This window comes from Moschus berezovskii, chromosome 5, assembly GCF_049115385.1.
Source record: "Moschus berezovskii isolate FMDL1 chromosome 5, NW_MosBer_1.0, whole genome shotgun sequence".
Classification (NCBI taxonomy): Eukaryota; Metazoa; Chordata; class Mammalia; order Artiodactyla; family Moschidae; genus Moschus; species Moschus berezovskii.
Window position 1 is genome coordinate 64,624,268 of NC_142464.1, and position 19,945 is coordinate 64,644,212.

Here is a 19,945-nt window from a genome sequence, read left to right on the forward strand (position 1 = left end):
GACTGAGCGACTGAACTGAACTGAACTGAACTGAACCTGAAATATGCCCTTTTTCCCCCTGCACACTTTTAAAAAGTGTATTTTCTCTCAGCTTTATTGAAATACAATTGACATATAATATTATGTAAGTGTAAGGTATACAGTATGTTGATTTGATGTACTTTTTACTGTGATATGATTACCACTATAGCCTTAGCTAGTAACTCCATCACATCATATAATTACCATTTCTTTTCTCTGTCCCTGGATCAAATGATGTCTTGAGGAAAACAGAATTCTGAATTAGAAAGAGGGAAATCTCAGAATACTGAAGTCACAATTGAGTGTTGCTTTTGAAAAGTCCAATGCCTTCTGATTTAAATGTGATCTTTCTTGCCTCTTTGGAGGCTATTAGTATCTTTGTCCTTGATACTTTGAATATTCATGATATTTAAAGTAATATGAATAGTCATAATAAGATGACTAGTTATGATTTTTTCTTCTTTTTTCAAGCTATGGTTCTGATCCTATAGTTCCTTCAGTCTGGAATATCAGACACTGCATATGGGAAATTTTCAATTCTTTGATAATTTCTTTCTTTTCTTTCCTTTTTCTAGGACTTATGTTAATTGAGTCACTTAGATTGAACCATTAATTTTCTTAACTTCCTTTTCTTTTTTCCATTGTCTCTGTCTTTTGTTTGACCTCTGGGATGTGTTTACCCATATACCAGCTTAAAAACTTCCTGTTGTATTTTAACTCCTATGAGGTCTTTCTCATTATCTGAGTGCTTCTCTTTTTTTAAGAAAATCTTTTCTTATTGTGTGGGTGCACTATTTTCTCACATCCTAGATGCTGAGTGTTAATTATAATTATATTCAATATTTTCTTCTCTTTCCTGTATTGGCTGTATTATTTCGAGTTGTTTGTGTTTGCTTTAGTCTTCAGCAGTATGTAGGAGGCTTGTTTCAAATGCCTCACCCCCTTGACTGATATTCCATACTCAAAAGTGAAGCATTAGAATCATTGTTTGGAAGGTTTTACATACTTAGGTAGGGCTTCTGACTGATGCTTCATCATGGGTGATCTAACAGGAGCAGGGCAGTCTACTGAGGGTGAGGAGAAGGGGGAGGAGCACAAAACATTTCCTATGAATTGGCCTTTTTATTGGGGTATTCAGTCACAATAGAGAACAAACTTCTAATCTTCTGCCTGAGAGGTTAAACTTGCTGGCCCTATTCTTGGACTTGAGCAGAAGAATAGAGTGGGACTTCACTTTCTAAAATTGTAGAATTTCACTTAATCCTTATTGTCAGAACGCACTCCCTCTGGTTTTCTGCTCAGCCTCCTGCCTCTGCTGCATTTTGTCATAGAGAACATCTCTAGCTTCCAATGGGTGGAAGAGAGACTGTTACCTGGCTATTTGGGGCAGAGGGGAGGAATCTTGGTATCTAATGACTCCCAAAACTGAATTTGAACAAAACTTGCTTACATCTCCAACTTCATTCTCAGTTTCAGAGCTATTCACTCACTGCCTCTAATTCCAGGGCTCTCCTGAGCTTCTATGGCAAGAACCAGTCTTTTTTCCACCATATAGGGACATTCTTTGCTTGATTAGGTTATTTACAACTTGTCCATCTGCTTCTGATCTTCCAAAAGTTTGTTGACATATTTTCTGTCATATTATCACCATTTTCTTTGTCCTTTGTAGTTTACCTGTTGTTTTATCTTCTTCAGTGGCATTTTAGGAGGAAGCAGAGGTAGAATATGTATTAAATCTACATTGTTTAACCAAAAAGTCTTAGCTTTGATTTTTACCACCCATTTTACGAAGACATTTTAAAATTGATATGCATTGATAACTCTGATATTCAATTGCATTTTCCCAGTGCAATAAGTTATTGGGGAAAATAAAAACAAAACAATCATTTTTGCCTTCTCTTCTCTTTCCACTCATCATCCAGTTGTGAGAACTTGCTCTAAACAGATAAAAGATATTCAATAAGAGTTTTCAAATGGGGAAAAATTAATGTGGGCTGACTGCACCAAAGTTTGGGGTTGGTAACTACATAGAAACTCAAAGAAAATAACAAAATCAGATAACAGAACTAATAATGTTGCCAACATCTCATGTATCCACAGCTCCCCACCATAAACTCTGTGGAAAGTAGCCAAGTTCCGTATACTTCAAAACTTTACTGTCCTTCTCTCCTGCCTAGCATCAGTAGGCTGTCCAGTCTATTGCAAAGTTATATTTCTTCAGTTGTTCAATGAGTGACTGTCCTACTTACTGGAATTTCCTCTGTACTCACTTTGATACTTTTGTATGAAGAACTGCAGTCTTTCAACCACATAATGTTTTGCATGAATTCAGGACTGCATACTAATTCCTTTAATGTCAGTGGAAGCACAGAATTCTCAGTAGAGAAAGTATAATAGTCATAATAATGAGTAACCACAATGAAGAAGTCCATCAAGGTGAATTTTTTGCAGTTAACTTCTGTGGGTGTCACAAATCTTGATTGCAAATGTCAGTTCTTTCCATGGTTAGTGACATCAATTAATTGAAAACAAAATGCAGGAACATGCAGATGCTTGTTTAAATGAGTAAACACAGCGAGTGTGGCCTGTGGTAGGTCTCACCTTGCAATATTACATATTTTGGGGAAGCCAGACAGAGAACAAGTTTAGACTTGAGGATAGCAAATGTCAATGAGGCTAAGGCAAAATGTTTGGACTTTCTTCCTCCTGACCTGAGAAAGTATTTTCCTGCATATCTAGAAGGAAATAAATGTTTATTGGTTCAATGATTCAGCATTTCATTATCAGTTTTATTCAATACTTAAAATGTACATGTTGTAAATTCCCCATTAAAGTCTTCTATTTTCAGGGATTCATTCACTACCTATTCAAACATGCCAATATTATTCTGACCTCTCCTCTCCTAAATATATTACATATTCCAAAGAATTGTCCCATGCTATCTCAAAGATAATAGATCCAAAATTAATCAAATTATCTGCCTATCAAGCTGATTTTTTTTTCTCCAAATTCCTTGACTCATTTGGTTTACCATAGTCACTTAACCAAAAATTTCAATCAAACTCCATTACTAAGCACAGTTTTATACCAGTGGCCGAGAAATATTTCTCAAGTAAATAAACAACAGGGTTTTCAATACTTTCTATTCCTCTTTTTCTAACTGATGATTTAGAAGTTATAATTCAAGTCAGGTTTAGTCGCTCAGTTGTGTCTGACTCTTTGCAATCCCATGGACTGTAGTACGCTAGGCTTCTCTGTCCATCACCAACTCCAAATTCATGCCCACGGAGTCAGTGATGCCATCCAATCATCTCATCTTCTGTCACACCCCTTATCCTCCTGCCTTCAATCTTTCCCCAAATCAGGGTCTTTTCTAATGAGTCAGTTCTTTGCATCAGGTGGCCAGAGTATTGGAGTTTCAGCTTCGGCATCAGTCCATCCAATGAATATTCAGGACTGATTTCCTTTAGGATTGACTGGCTTGATATCTTTGCAGTCCAAGGGACTCTCAAGGGTCTTCTCCATTACCAAAGTTCAAAAGCATCAATTCTTTGGCGCTCAGCTTTCTTTATGGTCCAACTCTCATATCCATACATGACTACTGGAAAAACCATAGCTTTGACTAGATGGACCTTAGTTGGCAAAGTAATGTCTCTGCTTTTTAATATGCTGTCTAGGTTGGTCATAGCTTTTCTTCCAGGGAGCAAGTGTCTTTTAATTTCAAATGCAGTCACCATCTGGAGTGACTTCAGAGCCCCCCAAAAATAAACTCTGTCACTGTTTTCATTGTTCTAGTTCTAGTTACTTTACTTCAAATCTCCTCTCAAAACATCATCTTCCTTTGCCTGCACTGTTGCTGCTCTAACATGGACTCTCAAGTCACTCAATTCTTGTGTGTCTACCGTCTAAATCATCTAACTCCCTAAAGCATAGATTTTACTATAGATTTACTTGGTTCAAAAATATTTAATGTCTCTCTTTTGTCTGCAAAAACACAATTCCAACTTCACCACTTTCCATAATTATTTCTCTTACTACTTCCCAGACTCATAAACCCTCTTCAAAGGCCATCCTTTCCTCTTTTTGATCATACAATGTCATGTCTTGCTTCCCTGCTTCTGATCATATTATTTCCTATGCTGGAACATCCCTTCCCTCTGTTGTCAAGGCTGCTCAAATCCTGACTAGCTCCTAGTTAAACATCTCCTAGGCCTCTAACCTGGAGAAGGAAATGGCAACCCACTCCAGTACTCTTGCCGGGAAATTCCCATGGACAGAGGATCCTGGTAGGATACAGCCCATGGGGTACCAAAGAGTCGGAAATGACTGAATGACTTCACTTTCACTTTTCATGCCTCTAATCTGAGTGAAATTTTTACCCCTCAAAGCTTTGGGGATACTCTGAATTCACAGTTCTGCTCTAATTCTCAACACAGTCTAAGCTGATTTCAGTCATCTTTCTGCCTTTCTCTGGAGTTCCCATCAAGTAGATCGTATCTGGGCCACAGTAAATGCTACAGAAAGTTCTCAGAACTGGGATCAAATTAAAGTCATATATACAACATTATGCTAATTACATACATATTTCAGGTGTTAAAGGAACAGAAGTCACTGAAAAATAAGATTTCCACTGGAGAATAAGCCGGCACTTTTACCCCAACCCTCACCGCCCCTTCCCATATCACTCCTTTCCTTTTCCTCAGCCTCTTCAGACCACAAGAATTCTTAGGCAGTATTTAGGCCTGTGGTGGCATTCACTCTCTATTCCCTATTCACTGGGTTGTATTTTCCCATCTCATCTTCTAGGTGTCCCGAGTGTTGCTCTAAGAACTCTGGTGCTTAAGATGAGACAAGGCAATGCCCATGGGAGGGAGGACAGGATTCAGGCTGTGCTTTGGAAGTTTTCATTTCATTTCAGAGTCTCCCAGAGAACAGGAGCCTGTCTGGAATGTACTGCCTTCTGCCTCTGGTGCTGTGCTCTCCCTGATGAAGGGAGTGGCTCGGAGAGGAGGAGGCAGGCTGCTCTGTGTTTCTCCCCACACCCTGGACTCCTCCAGTATCAAGTCCTGTAATTCCTTGGCCTCATGTACAATGTGCCAATGGGGGGGCAGGCAGCAGTGGGAACTTGCTGTGAATGAATTCTAATTATACACAGTGAAGATTTCTCACTAGTTAGAGAAAGCCACTCTTCAGGTTTGCTTTCTTTTGGTGAAGGTGCATTTTATCCAGTTAGAGAGAAATTATCAGAGAGGAAAGAGGCCAAGTACCGACCTTGATCTCACTGCAGACGTGCCATAGAAGAAGGCACTAATTAAACTAATCTCCTGCCCAGTGGTAATAGACTCTGCTCCAGCAGAGGAATATTTTTTAAAATTCTTTATTGTAAAAATATTATAAATATATGCTTATTATAGATAATCATAAGGACTCCCACATGGAACTATATCCAGCTTCAACAATTATTAACCTATAGCTAATTTTATTTCATCTATATACCACTGCCACTATCTCAGATTATTTTGAAGTAATTCAGACAACATATTAGCTCATGCATAAGTATTTTAGAGTATCACATAGAATTATTAGCAATGTTATTAACTTAGTTTACCTTTGATTAATATGCTTCTCATCCTACCAGAGAATCCACATTTTGTTGCCTTAAAACTTGAAAAATATATGGGGCTTCCACGGTATATCAAAACTGTAAAACTTACATGGCTAGTGGGATTGTGTGAGCTAACTCTGTCCCCGTGGTTTAACATTCTGTACACAATGGCATCCAGGGTGTTGGAATGCCCCTCCTTTGGTCACCTAGTAACTTTTCACTGGTCAACAGAAGCTGAATAAACTATTATGTTGCAGGAAAGTGCTTGGCGAGCTGACTTGGATCATCTCCTAGATTTTAGAAGAAAAAGAAATTCCATAGCCAAGATTAAATTTGCTAAACCTTTAGGCTTTGCTGTCAGGAAACATTCCACTCTTGGAGCGTAAGATGGATACAGAAGACATGGGCTCAGGTAAACTAGGCCATATATTGAAGCAGATTTGGAGACAAAACCTGATGCTAACGCAGGTGCTTCTGGGTGAAGACCACTGTGAAGGGGCTGGTGGGGCCACTTGGATCGCCACAGTGGTCTTTCTGGGTCAGGAGCTCAGTGGGGCCCTTCACCAACTCTTGGAGCACATTGCAGGGACACTGCGCTCCACCTGCCAGCAGCTGTATGCACTGCTTGACAAAGAGAATCATTGTACCTGGAGACAAGGCAAGTATTTATTTATTCTTTCTCTAAAAAACATTTATTAGCCACTCTGAGAGGGCTAATGAGCACATAGAGACTAGGTTAAGGTCTCAGTCCATCAGGGATGAACGATTTGATGTGGGAAGTAACACAACTGCACAGTAACACAAGGGACATTGAGGACAATCCCATTACAGACATACAAATGAAATGCCTTAAGTCTTCAGAAACAGGTGAGATTACATTTCTTCAAGTGGAGAATTTTGCTAAGACAAATGCATTATCTAACCTGAGGGTGAAGGAATGGATTTGATTTATGCAGCCAGAACTTGGGTACCTTGAAAGAGCATTCCATGCAGAGGTGTTATCAGTAGGAGCCAACACTTAGAAGTAGGAAAATATAGGCTTAGTTTGAGGCAGGTTGATCAGTTTTTCCATATTGAAATATGATATTCTATTTTTCAACTTATTTGAACTTGAACTTGCTAATTACAAAAATATTGGGAAGTCCAGGGTGGGATGGAATATGAAATTATACCCCCAAGACACACATAAAGAGAGGTGCAGGTTATTGGGAATAAGCCCAGTTATGGATGCTAAGTACAGCATGGCAGGAAGAATGTGGTATCCAATGCCTATTATCTCAGACAACAGTTACTCTAGATGAGAAGATGGGCATCATGAAATCCAAATCTAAATAACACGGTCTCAAGGCAAATGGGCAGGTCAAATCAACTGGGAATCCAGGGCAGATAATGTTAAAAATTCAATCTAGAGAACAGATCGTGGACATTGAGGGGAATCTGTTCAAAGGCAGCATGACCCAGAGACCCTCAGCTGGAACTCAGAGCCAGGAATTGAATCTCTAGAGAGAACTGAATGTGATTCTAGGCAACATATGAAGACGTGATTATTCATGGAAAATGATAAGGTCAGCTCCTAGAAGAGGAGTTCAAAATAAAGACTGGTTCTCAGATACAAGACAAACAAAAAAAGGTCAGAACTAGAGCCCCGTGATAAGACTAGACTAGTTAAAGATGATTTAATGATGACTTTGAAAACACTGAGCTATATGGCATCTTAAATTACATATTCCTGAGTTCAGAGTTGAGTTTTAAAGATTGGAGAGTTGCTAAGCCTATAAGAAGCCATCAGGTGACCCCAGCTGTGAGGAGAGGAGGAATGAATAAATAGGAAAATAATAAGAAATAGGGATGAAGTGAGAGACTATGTCAGATGAGATCTCAGTGAGGGTTTACACCAGAGCAAAGAGGTTTGACTTGGTTTATTAGTTTTTGAGTAGTCAGGTTCCAATCAGAGAATTGGTATCATTAGAGCTATTCTCTGAAAGGCTTATTTGAAAATTGTCAGTGATCAAGCCCAGCAGGATGAACAGTGTGAACCTAATTAAATCATAATAGCAAACAAAGTACTCAACAAAATATAGCATCTGCATCAGCAGAAATAATGTAGACAATGGCATGCCTGCTACCCAAGTCTCATTTGAAGCGTTCCACTAAACTTCAGGCAAATCATTACAGATGGATCATTGATAAACTATACAGAACATTCAAAGAAGAGAAATAATTTCCCCCAAATCATACCAAACGAGGGATGAATGAATGGAGGGAGATGTTGACTTCCATAGGACAGCATGTTATGGGGGTGGGGGTGGCGGGGAAGCCATGATACCTTCAAATACTCAAAGAATTTTCACAAGCAAGAGGAACTGGATTTACTCTTTGCTATTACGTTAAACAAACAATTTGTCCCCAGTTTCTAGGTGTGTTAAAAAAAATTACAGTTGTACACATGATTTCTTCAAGAGGGATACAGGCTGTAAGGCCTAGTAAGGGTCTTATATACACAAGGGTCTTTACAGATTTCTAGGATAATTTCTCCATATTTTATTACATGTGAGTGGAGAAACATAATGTGGTTTTGTTGTGTATTTTTTCTTTTTATGTGTCTCTGTGTGTATTGTGTGTTTAGAAACCATTACGTTCATAGACTGCCTCATGAAAATAAATGAATATTTGGGGAGCACTGCTACATTTCTAAAGAAAGAAGAAAAGGAGATGTGTAATTTATGCGGCATGCATGATGAATGTACTCCACTGCAGACAAAGTCCGCCATTCAAGATTTCAAAGCAACAGACATTGCTGCAAGAGGGGAACAAAATGTCATAGAAACAGCTACTGTTTCTCCCACAAATGGAGAGGAAAGTCATTACACAAACCAGGTCCAGTTGAAAAAAAATAAAATACATAGGAGTTCAGAATTAGTGGAAAAAGAAAACAATACATCATTGAATGGAGATGTAACAGGGCAAGAAGAGTCACAGAACAAAATGTTCCCAGATAATGCAGAAAATAAAGATGATAAACAAATAGAACACACGACTATTGAGAGCATAAATGGCAACAGGGAAGAGTTGCATGACATAATCCAGACAACAGAAAGAGAAATTCAAGAGATCTCAGAAAGCCAAAGAGAAGAGATTACCACATCCTCAATAACATGTGATAGCTCCAATAAATGTATGAATAGCCTTCCCAGTGAGTCAGAGAGTCTAAAGCAAAAGAATAACATAATGGAAAAGGAGTAAGTAAATACAGTGTAAGAGGTGCTTGTGTACGCCTACTTATATGTGTTTCTACTTGTATATAAAACAATTTACACATGAATAAAATTTTATATCTACATTTCATATCTCTAAAAGATATTAGCAATCAATAACTGTTTAAATTACTCCCATAAAAATTTATAAGGTTGCTATTACTAGTATTGTTAGTTTCTTACAGCTCACAGAAAAAAAAATGCTTCTTTAATGGAAGAAGGAATTGACTGTTTAAGAAAGTTGTTAAAATGAATAATTGTCCTGAACACAGTTTCCTAAATCAGAACTCTTTAGATTATCACGAGAAAAAAAAAAACAACTAGGAGACTGCAGAGTTCAAATATTAGAAGAGAATTTCCTAGCCTCTGATTTATTTTATGTATATTTTCAAATTCTTACATTTATTTTATGTATTAATATAAATCATCATGTATCTGTAACCTGTGTCTGTAGAACTCTGGGAGAGCTCATGCATAAGCTTTGAGAGATTCTTAAAATTGAATATATATTTTCACAACTACTTTATATCCTTGGAAATGGTCTAGAGTTCTCACCAGATTCTCAAAGAGCCCATGACTTCAAAAAAATATGTTGAAATTGACTGGTCTATTTTATGAATCATCACCCCTATACAAGGTCATAACAATCCATATTTCTGTAAATAAAATAAAATATCCACAAGCTATATTTTCCCAGTAAAAATAAGACTCTTAGAAGATAACAGGGAATAAAATATCACTGGTTTGGAAGACAGATAGAGGTGAATTTATCTCCTGTTTTACTACATACTAGTTCTGTGACCCCGGAGAAGGCAATGGCAAGCCACTCCAGTACTATTGCCTAGAAAATCCCATGGGTGGAGGAGCCTGGTAGGCCGCAGTCCGTGGGGTCTCTAAGGATTGGACACGACTGAGCGACTTCACTTTCGCTTTTCACTTTCACACATTGGAGAAGGAAATGGCAACCCACTCCAGTGTTCTTGCCTGGAGAATCCCAGGGACGGGGGAGCCTGGTGGGCTTCCGTCTACGGGGTCACACAGAGTGGGACACGACTGAAGTGACTTAGCAGCAGCAGCAGCAGCAGCAGTTCTGTGACCCTGAGCAACTTGTTTTGTTTCTTAGACCCATTTTCTTATTTGTAGAAATTATAAATACTTCCTGGGATTATTTGATAAGATCAAAGGAGAAAATCTTCTAAAGGGCCTAGTACCTTGTTGCTTGGCTGACCTTCACTCTCAGCTAAACTTCTCTATGTTGATTTAATTCACCACCACCAACCCTCACTTTCTCCACCACACACACACCATCAAACATCACTTATCCCATCTGTGCTCTTTCAGACACACAATACCATTTCCAGGACAGCACCACAAATGAGTCCACGGTCGCAGGCAAGTCATTTTGCTCACTTTGACTTAGTTATCTCATCTATAAAAGGAAAGGCTTGAGCTCTGAGGTTTCCTACATGTCTGAAAGTCAGGTCAATTTCACAGATGTCACAGGAGCACATTCAATGCATGAAAGACCCCCCAGGTTTGAAAGACATGCTTCTGAAAAACAACTGTTAAAAGCAGTTAGTATGTGGTTCCCATTTCACTTGAGAAAAACATTAATACTTTGTATCCTCACATTCAGAAATGACTCAATGTATCAACTAATGAGTCACTGCTGAACCACTCCCTCTAACACCTCCTTTAGGTGTTCCTAGTTAGTGATTTCCTCTTTGTGGCAATGTAACCAATTTTGCTTGGCTTGCATGTTTCATAAGATGACTACTCATTGCAGCGCCTCAGGCTAGGAAGCCATGGTGCCCAAGAAAGATGAGCGTCATAAAAAACCTAGTTCGGAATCTGTTGTGATTCCTCCCTGGAGAATATTTTTTTTTAAAGTCTATATCTTTCAGGGTAGTTGTCCTAGTATACACAGACTCAAAGGGAAACAACACTAGAACAAACCAATATAATTATTTTAGTGGTTGGATTAGATTTGTTTGATTAGATCTAGGGGAAATGGAAGCATTAACAGGTCTCCTCGCTCTACTTTGTCAGTCTTTTGGAAGAAGAGTATATTGAGCTGGGCTTCCAGGGCACAGAAGAGAGTCATTTTTGAAGTGATACAAGGCAGGATCATTGCAACTTCCATTAAACAATGTATCTAATTTTCTGAAGTACCATTATCATCATGATCAGAAAACAGACTGATGACTTGAATAATTTTTTATTCCTTCTACCTGTATGGGTTCAGAATTGTAAATATAAATAAACAACCCTCTCTTCTATTTCAACATATTTTTTAGATTTCTGTGTTACAGGGCACTTTAAAGTTAAATTTATTAATTGAAAATAGTTAAAACCTGATTATTTTAGAACTGGGTATTTACGCTGTATTTTATAAAGATCCTCTTCTTTTTTTAAAAAAATATTTTTTAAAGATTCTCTTATTTCTCTTTGATACTATTTATGTTTCAGTCATGTCACTGGTATGAAATGAGAAATAGTGAGAAAAGAAGAAGTGCAAACTGGTAGCTATAATGTAGAGATTTAATATTTATTGAAAACTCATTTTATGTTAATTCACTATTATAAGAAGTTGAAACATTTTATCTCATTCAATCTTCACACTATTGTGAATTTGATATTTGTTTCAATTTATAATGGATAATGAAACCAATGTTTTAGAATGATTTGAGGAAGTCTGATATAACAGAAAGCTTGAGCTTTTGTGTTAAAGATAGATGGATTCATTTAGACTCTACAACTTACTATCTGTGTAACTTTCAGAAAGTTAAAATCTCTAAACCTCAGTTCCTTTATTTATAAAATGGTAATGACAGTAGGATATGCCTGGAAATTTAAATGAAATAATGTATAGCACAAAACCTGATCATAGAAAGAGCTAAAATATTATTAATAGCTATTTTAATAATAATTATTGATGCTAAAGATCAAACAGTAAGTAACTAATATAAAATTTGAATTCAAACCTATAAGATTCTAAAATGTTTTGCAAAGCTGCTGGTACAGAAAGCAAGAGTAAAACCAAATGTAAAAATAAGCTTTTGGATTGATTCCTCGAGGACTGTGAATATTCTGTTTCTATTCACCTTGATTAAATGTACATTTACAGTACTTTTATACTCTCTCAATTTTTCTTAAAATGTAATAAGCATCATCACCTGATTTATGGCATTTAGACAATTCCAGAACTATATATATACAGTATATATATATATATATATATATACACATACATTTTCTTTCCTCAAAATTTAGAAAACTATCCAGGTATTAGTTTTTGATTTATCAAGAAGCTTCAGCAATCTTCAGATTTATATTTGAAGTGAGCAAAACTGAGAGATGAATCGACCACCTAAATAATAACTGTAATAACAACAATAACAATGGATAACTTACATGGTACTTACCATGTGCCAGGCACAGCTTTTAAATGACTTTACTGTATAATTGTTCATTTAATTCTCACAGCCTTCATATGAGACTGGTATTATTTTTCACTATCTTACAATTGAGGAAATTGAGGCACAGAGAAATGATGTATCTTGCCCAAGGTCACAGTGTCAGAAATGGGAGAGCTGGGATTCACGCCACAACAGTGTGGCTCTAGAACTGGTACTCTTATGCATTTCACTATATAGTCCATAAATCAAATACTCGAAAAAAAATGATGTCCCCTTTTCCCCTGCAGGTATCTTGATGTGCTGAGTGACGATACTGTCCCCCAAGTGTCTTGTTATATTACAGCACCAGCCTATGTTCTACAACATTTACAATGCAGGATAATTAATAGCATGAGTTCTTTAATAGTGAGTGAGAATGAAGAGTTGGTCAGCAATGTCATCACCGTGGAGTGCTCAGATACGGAAAAGAAAATTCCATTTCCAATATGCATTGCGATTCCATTTACTGCACGTTACAGGGGAAATTACAGAGATATCGTGGTGAAAGTGTCTGACATAAACCTTCGATCAAGTTACCTAACTCCAAATTCACTGGAAGGAAAGAAAGGAAGTTACAAGGTTGGTCAATCCTTGATTACACCTACATTTGCTCTTTGACTCTTCTTCTAACTAATTACTCAGACTACCAAATCATTGTATAGGTACAATTGCTTCATTGGTAAAAATGGAAGGATTCATGAGATTTATGCTGGTGTATTCATGTGTTATTTTTGTTTGTTTCATTTTTCTATACATAAAGATCAAACAGCAGAGCTTGTTGGTCAAATTTGGGAGTGAAAAACGAGTCTAGGAACCAGCAAGTGTTATATTTTTGCCTGGAAAGCAAAACCAACGTCATTGTTTAATTAGCTTTATACCTTAGACTAGTTTAGACTAACATTTCTAATGGAATGAGCTTCTGTTTAGAATCTCCAGATGACAGTCGCTTTATTTTTATCATTCATGGGTTGAGAAAATATGTAAAAACTAAAACAATTTGCATGTCTGTGTGTGCTTGTGTGTGTGTATGCACTGAGATAAATCATGTTTAATACAAATCATGTTTAGTATGTATATGGAAAACAGTATATTTGGTAGTTAGGATATGGGTTGTGAAGGAAGATTGGCTGGGTTTGAAGTTTGGTTCCTACATCAAACTTTGGTTGCTTGCAATGTCAACTTGAGTAAATTATGTAACCTTGCTACAACTCAAATTTTTCATCTAAAAAGTGAATACAATCATAGTGTCTACCTGGTAGGGTAATAAGGAAAAGGAGTACGTCTGGGAAAGGAGTACATCAAGGCTGTATATTGTCACCTTGCTTATTTAATTTATATGCAGAATACATCATGCAAAATGCCAGGCTGGATGAAGCACAAGCTGGAGTCAAGATTGATGGGAGAAAAATCAATAACCTCAGACATACAGATGACACCACCCTTATGGTAGAAAGCAAAGAGGAACTAAATAGCTTCCTGATGAAAGTGAAAGAGGACAGCAAAAGCTGGCTTAAAACTCAACTTTCAAAAAACTAGGATCATGGCATCCGGCCCCATCATTTCATGGCAAATAGATGGGGAAACAATAGAAACAGTGAGAGGCTTTATTTTCTTGGGCCCCCAAATCACTGTAGCTATGAAATTAAAAGACATTTGCTCCTTGGAAGGAAAGCTATGGCCAACCTAGACAGCATATTAAAAAGCAAAGACATTAATTTAACAACAAAGGACGGTTAGTCAAAGTTATGGTTTTTTTCCAGTAATCATGTATGGATGTGAAAGTTGGACCATAAAGAAAACTGAGCACCAAAAAATTGATGCTTTTGAACTGTGGTGTTGGAGAAGACTCTTGAGAGTCCCTTGGACTAAAAGATCAAACCAGTAAATCCTAAAGGAAATCAGTCTTGAATATTTATTGGAAGGACTGATGCTGAAGATGAAGCTCCAATACTTTAGCCACCTGATGTGAAGAACTGACTCCACTGGAAAAGACCCTAATGCTGGGCAAGATTGAAGGCAGGAGGAGAAGGGGATGACAGAGTATTTGGTGATCTGATGGCATCACCGACACTATGTATGTGAGTTTGAGCAAGCTCCGGGAGTTGGTGATGGACAGAGAAGCCTGGCATGCTGCAGCTCATGGGGTCGCAAAGAGTCCGACACAACTGAGCAACTGAACTGAACTGAACTGCAAGCCATCTGTGGTGACAAAATCACATATTTTGAAGAAAGAATATATGCACAATTATTAAACTGAGAACAGAGTTGATGGGAAGTTTGAAGTTCTTCTCTGGACCACTGGAACTTATTTTTAAATAATTAAAATTATTTACTTTTCAGCTTTATATAAGTTGTCATTATTTGTAGAGGGGGATAGAGAATAAATGTTAAAAAATGCCATACATATAAAGAATTCTTCCTCTTCCAATTTGGGTCTTTTCTGAGTTATAAACAAGATTATACAGTTGAATATGAAAGCTGTGCCTGTTCTAATTATTTATTCCAGTTCATGCAACTAAGACATTTTCTGTTTAGTCTAGCAAGTCTGTAAGTAGTTTGTGGCCTTTTACCATTGACCTATCCATGTGACTATCATAATAATAACAAAAACTGTTCATAGCATATATGCTTTTCACCAAATAGATATGAAGATGGTTAATAAATAGTGCAAAATAAAAAAAGAGAGAACATTTCTACTGAGAAAAATAAAAGCATATACTTTTCTTTTAATAGTTTTCTAATGGTAGTTATCCCTATATTTAGCCTAAGAAAATTTAAACTCTGGATTCCTTCCAAATTTTTATGTGGTTCATACGACATTTAAGAAATCTAATTCTGGAGTCAGATAAACCATCGTCAGAATTCTGCTCTTGACACTCCCCTGCTTAAAAATCCTCCGTTTCCCCAGTATCTGCCAAATATACTTTAACTGCATGGCAACCATCATGAGTTCCGAGAAAACCTTTTTTCTTACCTCTCACCATTTTCCCTCTGGCCAATTAAGAACATTCATCATGCCGTGAATTTTCCCAGCAACAGATTCATGCAGTGATATTGTGAAACCTCTTCCTTAGTCAGTTTTCAAATGATAGATTATTTTCCATTGTGATTGTCCCTGAAATGTTTGTGTGTGTGTCTGGATGATTATCCTCTCCTGCCTGGGTGGAGCTCGGCTGGTGTTTGGGGAAGCACTGAATAGACCAGATTACTTCTAAGTCCTCCTCTTCATTTTAAGCTTTGGTGATTATATGAGTAGATAATTATGTTTTCATTTAGGTACACAGTTCCTTTCTGTGTGATAAAAAAGCTTGAATATGTCCTTGCATATATGCATTCCAAATTTAAATGTCACTGTATAAAAAAGAAACACAAGTGTGTCTCTTTGCAATCGTCTGCTCCCCCTGCATGGAAGAGAGAAATAGAGAAAATGACTTTATCAGGAGGTTATGAATTGTCAGAGGGAGGAATTTGCTGACAGTACAAGTGCTGCAGGATTTGTGTAAACTTTACGCAAATGAAATTTTAGCCCTCGGAATTTCTAAAACTGTTAAACTTTATGGATAGAGGCTAGTGCTTAAAGTCCAAACATGATTAATATCTGTGGAAACAATAAATGTGGTTGCCCATTATCCATTTACCTTTTCAGGGGAATAATTTAAATTTAAAAATATATTTATTTCTCTTTTTTTTTATTGTGTGGTTCAAATTTGAGAAACTCCTAGTGACTACTTCTAGTTTATCTCATGAAAGGACCATCCATTTGGGGTTAATGAAGAAATTCTCAATGACAGGAACAGCATATAGCTGTTTTTTTTTGCTTTTTTCCCCACACCTGTAGAATATGTACAGCATATACTTCCAGAATAATGCACTACTAATGTGTTTTAATGTCACTGTCTTAATATCCTTCAATCCACACAGGGGACCTGTGCTGAAGTGAAAGTTTACAAGTTGGGGATCTTTTCTGTCGTGTCTTGTTTAAAGAAAGAGTCCTTTACAGTAACAAAGAAAGGTCTTACTCATAAGACAAGCATGGATTCCCGAATAGCCTTAAATTACCCTCCAGGAGTTTTCAACTCACCAGTGCTTGTACAAATAAAGGTAAATATTAAAAACTGGTGAGGCTTTTTGTGGGTTATCAAACTTTGTCCTAAAAGGGAAGAAGATACAAGTATTTAATATAGCAATAAATGAATTTTCCTACTTTTAATCACCTAACTTATAGTGTTATCAGTGAAATAGTGATGATTTAGAGCATATTAAATCTCATTCCCAAAGAAATCCCTGACTTATTTTAAAGGCTTTTCTAGCTAATTTTTGTGTTGCTTTGTTGTGTTGTTTATGATATTTGTTGACAAAAAAATGTTGAATATATATGATAGAATTAATGTCAGACTTTGGGGCTTTCATATACTTCAAGAATTCCACCTAAGAAGATGTTTAAAAAAGAACCTAATCAATTAAAACATTTATGATTATGAATATTTGGTTATATTTAATTATAAAACAGTTCTTTTGGGAATGAGAATTTAATTCATACAAACATTATTTACAAGAGGTACAACTATGTATCAGTATACATTTTAGAAGACATATTTCCTCAATATTTCCTATCCTTCTAGCCTAACTCTCCCTCATGCTCTCCTAATTTCTCCTAGTTGTTACCATAATGGGTAAGAAAAGAAAAGTCAGGAAGAAAACATAATATAAATAACTGATTCATAAATATTTTCTATAAACTGTGAAATTTTGAAATCATGCTAGTTATTTTTATTAGCCATTCTTATGTGAGAGGAAACAAATATACGTAGTCTTGTTTGTCTAGTTTCTGGAGATCACTTAATCTAACAATAGTTCTAATTAGAAATTATGTAAAATGTCTGTTTTGTGTTCTGGGTCATTTCTTTGCCTACAATTAAGAGTGATTCTCAGTTATTTATAACATAGAACAAGAAACCTAGATTTTACAAAGACTTTGTAAAAAGAGGACCAATTGCTATGATCTTTCATCGATAAGATAGTGTTGATTCTAGCCAACAACGCAGAGAAAAATGTATAAAACTATGTTCTAGTAAATTTTTAGAAAATTGACTTAGACACGTGCTGATACTTTGTATCTCCTGCTATTAAGATATAGCAATATATATACTTTTTTTTTCTTTGTTTAGGTTCAACCAATTGACCCATCTCTGGTGGCATATTTAAAAACTCAGCAAGATACTTCCTACTCAGTACTATCCACAAGCCCTATGATTCATGTTCACCACCCATCAACACATCCTTTTCAGAAGCCAGTCACTGTACTCCTACCCTGTTCTCCACACCCTGACAAAAAAAATCTTGGGTCTGAAATAGATCATAAAAGAACAGCTAGCACCACAACAAACAGAATCATACCTTTATACCTCAACAGGTAAGTTTGACCCTGATGTCTCTAGTTGACTTAATGGTAAACAAAGAAACATGATTAAAAGTGTAATCAGATATAGTTAAATATCAGCATTGAAATATGATGAAATATTTTTAATATAGAAATAAAATGTTGTGGATCTAGAAGGGTAATGGTTTTAGCTGTAATGGGCCCAAAAGTATGCTATGAGAAAAGATTGACACAAAAGAGGCAAAATTAATCCTTGCTTTCAAAAAATTTATGATATGGTTAATTACAAAGATGTGATATGATGATTTTAATTTCTATATTTAAGAGTTCCATTAATGTAGAAAAAAAAACCTTGATCTTTTAAAAAATAAATTTGAGTCTATATTTGCCACATAGGCAGTTTCCTTTCTGTCCTAATTTCTATAATTTAAAAAATTCCCCACAAATGAGACTAATATACATAATGAGTTGCCAGCTAGAAATAAAACAGGTATGAAATGTTAGCAATAAACAGTGTACACTAAATAATAGGGGTTTCCTTGGTGACTCAGTGGTGAAAGAATCCACCTGCCAATGCCTACCAATGTGAGATGCAGGTTTGATCTCTGGGTCAGGAAGATCCCCTGGAGAAGGAAATAGCAACACACTCTGGTATTCTTGCCTGGAAAATCCCATGGATAGAGGAGACTGGAGAACTACAGTCTGTGGGGTTGCAAAAGAGTCAGACACAAGTTAGTGACTAAACACACACACACACACACACACACACACACACATAGTATCCCTGATCTTCGTTTCTGTCCTTTCATTTAATACTTTTTTTCCTAATAAGAAAGGTAAACAGGAACCTTACATTCTTTGATTCTGAAGGCAATTTTTTTTTTACTTTTTGGCAAAAACATTAGAGGGAGAAACGACTTCAGACAGAAATAATAACAATTATTAACTGAGAAGCTAATTTTTCAAACCAAATTCCTTATGCTTATTATCTCATCCACTCTGCCCACCACCTCACCTTCATTTTATCACTTGGAAGTCTGAAATTCAATGAGACTAAAAACTTGTATTACAATTATCTGCAGGTTGTACATCTGATGATCAATCTATCACAGGTTGATAATATTTTTTAAAAATTCTAGCAAGTTCCCCAAGGCAAAACTTGAATATGCCATGCACTAGCAACTATTTATATACCATTTACACTGTATCAAATATTACAATTAGTCTTGAGATAATTAAAAAGAAGATGTGCCTCTAGGTTATATGCAAAGCCTATGCCATTCATAAAAGGGACTTGAACATCTGCAAAGTTTGGTACCTCTGGGGGTCCTGGAATCAGTCTCTTGCACCCAGATACTGAGGAAGGATTGTGCCTAAGAAGTGTGCGAGCTTGGTTTGGACTCACATATTTTATTTCTAATCACGACTCTATGTAGCACGTGGATCTGCCATGTATTTAGTTTGAGGCTGTAAGATTAGAAATTGAGAGGTGGATTATTTGCTCTTTACCATGGTGTTTCTAATTTAGGAAGCTGACAATAGTAGAACATTGGCCAGGAGACCAAGTTAAACTTTTCTTAGTATTAGGTTTGTGAGAGCAAACATAGAAATTATAGACACGAGTCAGTTGTATGTGCTTTTGCTGTACAAAATCATATGTATTATATTCTAATTGGCATTGAGTTAATCCATGTTCCTGTATATCATGGTAAAGTAAGATTTAAAACCAGAAAAATCCTGGAGCTTCCTATTTAAATATATTAGTCTTAACAGATTACGACATTCTCTTTCAAATATCCTCTAAAATGCATATACATATGCATTTTATATACATATATTTTATAATCTTTAAATATATATATAAAGATTAGATATTAAATATTAAAGATTAGAGTTGAACTCTAAAATTTGATTCTTACTGGTAACCTATTGATAAAATCTAGTAGAAGTTTCAATTGTCTCTAGGGTAGGTTGCAAAGGGTTAATAAAAATAAATTTGTATTGACACGTACTTTATATTATTAAACAATGTAGCTACAATTGCCAGAAAGATAATAATGAAACAATTTCCTGTTCCCAATTGTTGATCTTATTCATAGTCCATATACACCAGTGAGAATAAAAATGTATCCCTGTCACAGCCGAATATCATTTGTGCAAGTGACTGGATCAATGTTTCTTTTGCCTCTCCCTTGCTGTATTTCCAGATCCCTCAGAAACAACAGGG

The 19,945-nt window shown here is 36.3% G+C and overlaps 1 protein-coding gene across 1 annotated transcript in view; it reads left to right on the plus strand.

The window, feature by feature from the left end:
* The first annotated feature begins 5,905 nt into the window (after positions 1 to 5,905).
* The window catches only part of DTHD1 (death domain containing 1), a 94,994-nt gene continuing 80,954 nt past the window's right edge, over positions 5,906 to 19,945 (plus strand). The window contains exons 1-5 of the mRNA XM_055434995.2: positions 5,906 to 6,284; positions 8,253 to 8,865; positions 12,587 to 12,917; positions 16,260 to 16,439; positions 17,507 to 17,751. Coding sequence (XP_055290970.2) covers positions 6,014 to 6,284; positions 8,253 to 8,865; positions 12,587 to 12,917; positions 16,260 to 16,439; positions 17,507 to 17,751 — 1,640 coding nt within the window. The 5' untranslated portion in view covers positions 5,906 to 6,013. The remainder of the gene's footprint in view (positions 6,285 to 8,252; positions 8,866 to 12,586; positions 12,918 to 16,259; positions 16,440 to 17,506; positions 17,752 to 19,945) is intronic.